Source organism: Pseudorasbora parva, chromosome 15 (genome assembly GCF_024679245.1).
Source record: "Pseudorasbora parva isolate DD20220531a chromosome 15, ASM2467924v1, whole genome shotgun sequence".
In the NCBI taxonomy this organism is placed as follows: Eukaryota; Metazoa; Chordata; class Actinopteri; order Cypriniformes; family Gobionidae; genus Pseudorasbora; species Pseudorasbora parva.
Window position 1 is genome coordinate 40,177,899 of NC_090186.1, and position 5,885 is coordinate 40,183,783.

The window sequence follows — 5,885 nt, forward strand, 5'->3', positions numbered from 1 at the left end:
AAATGCCGAGATCATAGGCAAATCAGTGCTCGTGCACATGAGTGACAATCACGCAGTGTGAATAATCAAAGACGCGATCAGAAAGAATCGCCGACGAGTCGCCGACACCGGTGAGATATTTGGCATGCTAAATATCTGGACCTGTCGGCGATTGAAACTCCTGCTGTGTGAACTATGTTCTGACTGAAAATTACATCGGCTATGACCGACAGCCAATGAAAGAGTGAGATACAGGGCAGTGGGAGGTTCAGGGAGGAGTTATAGAGCAGAATATAAGTATTTTAATAGATATATTTACAATTCTATCAAACAGAAACAAAGGCCAAACATTTGCACATCCAGCCACAGCAGCAGAGCATTACAAAATAGTTTATTTACCTCAAACTCTCATTGCAGAACACAATCCTGGCTCCCTCTGTCTCTCCAACAATTTCTTCCGCCATAATCTTTTTCTTTTTCTCCAAAAATCAGCGCACATACAATTTGAAGCAAACTTTGTGCAGTTTATTATTTTTAATAATAATTCCAAGTCTCGTGTGAGAACTCCGGTCTGACGCACGTGTGATCTCGCGTTGTTTACTTGTCACATCGCACGTGTAGTTGGGAAACGTAGTTTGCGCACCGGAGAGAGAGAGTTGTCGGCGATTCTTCCTCTTGTTCAGTCATGCAGTGTCTGTCTTCAAACCATCGTGCAGTATGAGCACAGCAGTGACTGAATGATACCCCAGATAGTCATGCAGTGTGAATAGAGCAGTGACCCGACGAGTTTGAAAATCGTGCAGTCTGAACTAGGCTTTACCTGTTAGTTACATCCTAACCTATCCTAGGTTACAAATGGTTGGATTAGTTGTGACAGGTGTTTCACGTTTCTTTGATTGGTTTGTTCTGTCTATTTAACCCATTCGTGTCTTTCAGTTCATTTCAGTTCTACATTGTGTTATATTAGTTGTTTTGTTCCTGTTCTTGAGAGTCTTGAGTGTGTTGTAACATTTTGAGTTTGTTTCAAAATGAAGACTGCTTCACTTAGATGCTGTATCATTTCTGACCTTTAAAATTGGATTTACCAGCGGTAAGATAGATTCTGATTATGCTGTGACCCATACTGTGCCTTTCTATGAGGATTAACCCCTTCTCCATGCCGTCTTCTATCTGGACTTGGCTGGCTGTGACCTGACTGACTATCTCATGAAGATCCTGACCGAGAGAGACTGTTCCAGTGTAAGAAGTTCCCAAGTTTGTATCTGTGAGAGAGGTTCCCGAGTCCATTCCTGTGAGAGAGTTTCCAAAGTCTGTTGCTGTGAGAGAGTTTCCAGAGTCTGTTCCTGTAAGAGACGTCCCAGAGTATGTTCCTGTGAGAGAGGTTCTCGAGTCCATTCTTGTGAGAGAGTTTCCCGAGTCCATTCCTGTGAGAGAGTTTCTAGAGTCCATTCATGTGCAAGATGTTCTTGAGTCCATTTTTGTGAGAGAGTTTCCAGAGTCAGTTCCTGTGAGAGAGGTTCCCAAGTCCATTCCTGTGCGAGATTTTCCTGAGTCCATTCTTGTGAGAGAGTTTCCAGAGTCCATTCCTGTGAGAGACGTTCCAGAGCATGTTCCTGTGAGAGAATTTCCAGAGTCTGTTGCTGTAAGAGAGGTTCCAGAGTCCATTCCTGTGAGAGCGTTTCCAGAGTCCGTTGCTGTAAGAGAGTTTCCTGAGTCCATTCCTGTGAGAGAGGTTCCAGAGGCCATTCCTGTGCGAGATGTTCCTGAGTCAATTCCTGTGAGAGAGTTTCCAGAGTCCGTTGCTGTAAGAGAGTTTCCTGAGTCTATTCTTGTGAGAAAGTTTCGAGAGTCCATTCCTGTGAGAGAGGTTCCAGAGTCCATTCCTGTGAGAGAGGTTCCAGAGTCCATTCCTGTGAGAGAGGTTCCTGAGTCCATTCCTGTGCGAGATGTTCCTGAGTCCATTCCTGTGCGAGATGTTCCTGAGTCCATTCCTGTGCGAGATGTTCCTGAGTCCATTCCTGTGCAAGATGTTCCTGAGTCCATTCCTGTGAGAGATGTTCCTGAGTCTATTCTTGTGAGAAAGTTTCCAGAGACCGTTCCTGTGAGAGAGGTTCCCGAGTCAATTCTTGTGAGATAGTTTCTAGAGTCCGTTCCTCTGAGAGAGTTTCTAGAGTCCGTTCCTCTGAGAGAGTTTCTAGAGTCCGTTCCTCTGAGAGAGTTTCTAGAGTCCGTTCCTCTGAGAGAGTTTCTAGAGTCCGTTCCTCTGAGAGAGTTTCTAGAGTCCGTTCCTCTGAGAGAGTTTCTAGAGTCCGTTCCTCTGAGAGAGTTTCTAGAGTCCGTTCCTCTCAGAGAGTTTCTAGAGTCCGTTCCTCTCAGAGAGTTTCTAGAGTCCGTTCCTCTGAGAGAGTTTCTAGAGTCCGTTCCTCTCAGAGAGTTTCTAGAGTCCGTTCCTCTGAGAGAGTTTCTAGAGTCCGTTCCTCTGAGAGAGTTTCTAGAGTCCGTTCCTCTGAGAGAGTTTCTAGAGTCCGTTCCTCTGAGAGAGTTTCTAGAGTCCGTTCCTCTGAGAGAGTTTCTAGAGTCCGTTCCTCTGAGAGAGTTTCTAGAGTCCGTTCCTCTGAGAGAGATCCAGAGTCCGTTCCTCTGAGAGAGATCCAGAGTCCGTTCCTCTGAGAGAGATCCAGAGTCCGTTCCTCTGAGAGAGATCCAGAGTCCGTTGCTGGGAGAGCAGATCCAGAGTCCGTTGCTGGGAGAGCAGATCCAGAGTCCGTTGCTGGGAGAGCGTTTCCAGAGTCCGTTGCTGGGAGAGCGTTTCCAGAGTCCGTTGCTGGGAGAGCGTTTCCAGAGTCCGTTGCTGGGAGAGCGTTTCCAGAGTCCGTTGCTGGGAGAGCGTTTCCAGAGTCCGTTGCTGGGAGAGCGTTTCCAGAGTCCGTTGCTGGGAGAGCGTTTCCAGAGTCCGTTGCTGGGAGAGCGTTTCCAGAGTCCGTTGCTGGGAGAGCGTTTCCAGAGTCCGTTGCTGGGAGAGCGTTTCCAGAGTCCGTTGCTGGGAGAGCGTTTCCAGAGTCCGTTGCTGGGAGAGCGTTTCCAGAGTCCGTTGCTGGGAGAGCGTTTCCAGAGTCCGTTGCTGGGAGAGAATTTCTAGAGTCATGTGAAGTTTGGAGCAGGTCGGACATTGTATGCCCATGTTACAACAAATTCGCTTTCTTGGCGAAAAATCAAACTTTGTCAGACTGCCACGGTAAAGTAATGTCTGGAAATGGCAAAAACTGCAAAGAATTTGGAGACAAAATTTAAAATATCTCACTTGTTGTTGGTTTTCAGATTTTGTTCCCTTTTTTGTAAATATTGATCTGTTACATGTGTCTACTGAATTTCATACTTGTATGTGAGACGTATCGTGAACAGCATTTATTTGAAATTTTTGTAAATGGCGCTTTCGAGCCATTTTGTTGCACCTAATTATGAAAGACATAAATTTTCACCACTTCTGATGCATGTGTAAAGTTTCATGTGTTTTTGAGCCCTCAAAAAGGCTATTGATAGGATGTTCAATTCCAATAGGGTCCTCACACCACAACATTATTTAGAGAAAGCTGCTGACTGAATGAACCACATGTGGGAGTCACATTTCTGGCCTAAACATGACTTTCAACAAACTACTAAGGCAACTCAACCAGGCCTCACCCCTTTATTCCATATGCCTTGGATGAGAATTGATTAAATGAAGAATATTGTGACTACAATCAAGGTGCTTCAGGAAGTTCAGAAAAAGTGCTTTCTGATTTAGAGAATAAATTTGGAATGGACTTTGTGCTTTTAAACTTTTCAGGCCCTTTTTCCATTTTGAAACAGCAACATCACACTCTAAAGAAAGTTGTATGTAAATAATATGTATTAAAAATATATATATATGTAAAAAAAATATGACAGGTCCTTTAAGACTGAGCCTGTTGTAAGTGTGTTTAGTTTAAGTTAAGTGTATATTCACTCTCTATACACATGCACTGGCTGCAAATGATGCAAAAAGAACAAACTTTTTATAACATGAGTTTGTTTATATATATTCACTTAGGTTTGTGTGACAGGGATAGATTAAGCACTGATCATCCAATTTTTGCAGTTTTTCCACAGGTGGTCTCTGCTCTGCCAAAAAAAAAAAAATTCTAATTCTTAAACATTTTTATGTTAAGTTTCTAGGTAAAGAATAAAATTCTTTAACAATGACAAAAAAACAATGTATAACATATTAAAACTTGAATGACTCTTGAAAATAATTGTGCTTTTTCTTGTTTCAGTGGCAAATGGACTTTATTTCTGAATTGCTGGGGCAAAATTCGGATGCCCATCAGGTATCAAAATACAGCAATATGACAAGACACTTCATTAACAAATACCGAATGTCATGTTTCATAAGGTTCCAATGAACACATTTGGCTTTGATTACTGTGATATTATATTTACAATAAAATTGTTCTTGAAGAATTGCTCTGAAATATTCTTACAGACAGAATGACTCTGAATGCATGTCTGAACCAGCTGTAAAAGAAAGCGTAGACTATAGGATTACATGTGGAATTATAGTAGCCGACCCACAGGAACAAATCAAACAGCAGTGGAGGTATAGAATAACCAATGAAGGGATCAATAAGATTACAAAGAAAAAAAGGTATCCAGAAAGTCAGAAACACCCCCATGACGATGGCTAAAGTCTTTGTGGCTTTTCCTTCTTTTTTTAATTCAGAATTAATGCTCTGAATGGCCTGCACCTGCCTTTTAGCCACATGTAAGATTTTCAGATATATGCAGAGCATGACAAAAGCGGGACCGTAAAAGCAGGTCAATGACATTACAGTAGCTGCCTCTCTGCTATGAAGCAACATACATATTCCATCACAGTCAAAGTTCTCATAATAAAAATCTTCAATGCCTAGAATATTAAGCTTCATGAAGACCATGCCAAACCCCAGAGCAGCTGAAACAGTCCAGCAGATAATAATCATAACTAGTGTGGCCAGTGATGTCATTTTACTGTGATATTGAAAGGGGTGACATATGGCATAATATCTGTCTAAAGAAATGATACAGAGGTTTAAAATCGATGCGGTGCACAAAGTCACATCAAGACTGCTGTGTATTTTACAGAACAAATCTCCCAGATACCAGCATGTCTCGATGGAGCGCAGCATGCTGGGAGGCATCACAACTCCTCCGACAAGCAGATCGGCCACGGCCAGCGACAGGATGAGGTAGTTTGTTGGTGTGTGAAGCTGCTTGAAATGAATGACCGTTATGATCACCAAGATGTTTCCTATGATTGTGACAATCGAAGAGACGCTAAAAAGGATGTAGAGTAATATTCGAGTTTCCAAAGGATAGACGAACTTCTTACAAGATGAGTTACTAAACTCATAACAAAGAAAAGGCTTTTCCAGGATTCCATTTTGGCTGATGTTGATTTGCACGTCCATTTACACAATTCACTGTAGGTTCTCTGTTTGAAACAAAGGAGTAAAGTCAATTCAATTATTTAAAAATGCAGTTATGTTTATTCATCTTTATGAATAAAATACATGCTAAAAACTGTTAAATCCATGTAATCCATGTTCTTACCTCTCGTTCTACGAAAAAACCAAAGCTACAGAGAGTGGCGCTCACATTTATACTGTAACACAAGAGTTTCAGAACAGCCTCCCGTCTGTTGAATCACACAACGTTTGAGTTTCCAAGGTAGCAATCTTCCCAAATGTCTACAAAAAATCAATAGAAAGTGCAACAAGGTACTTTCATCTCAACAATGGCTGAATTTGGAAAAACATATGACTATAGGGACAAATTAAGTATAGAATGATTTAATAACTAACAATTTAAAGGCCAATGGTTATTGTTCTCTGATAAGTAGCACTGAATCA

The 5,885-nt window shown here is 41.9% G+C and overlaps 1 protein-coding gene across 1 annotated transcript; it reads right to left on the bottom strand.

Annotated features, from left to right (window-relative positions):
- Window positions 1–4,433: 4,433 nt before the first annotated feature.
- On the bottom strand, window positions 4,434–5,444 carry LOC137042035 (trace amine-associated receptor 1-like). The gene has a single exon (XM_067418722.1). It carries the CDS (start codon window positions 5,442–5,444, stop codon window positions 4,434–4,436), a length of 1,011 nt encoding a protein of 336 aa, XP_067274823.1.
- Between the last annotated feature and the right edge of the window lie 441 nt (window positions 5,445–5,885).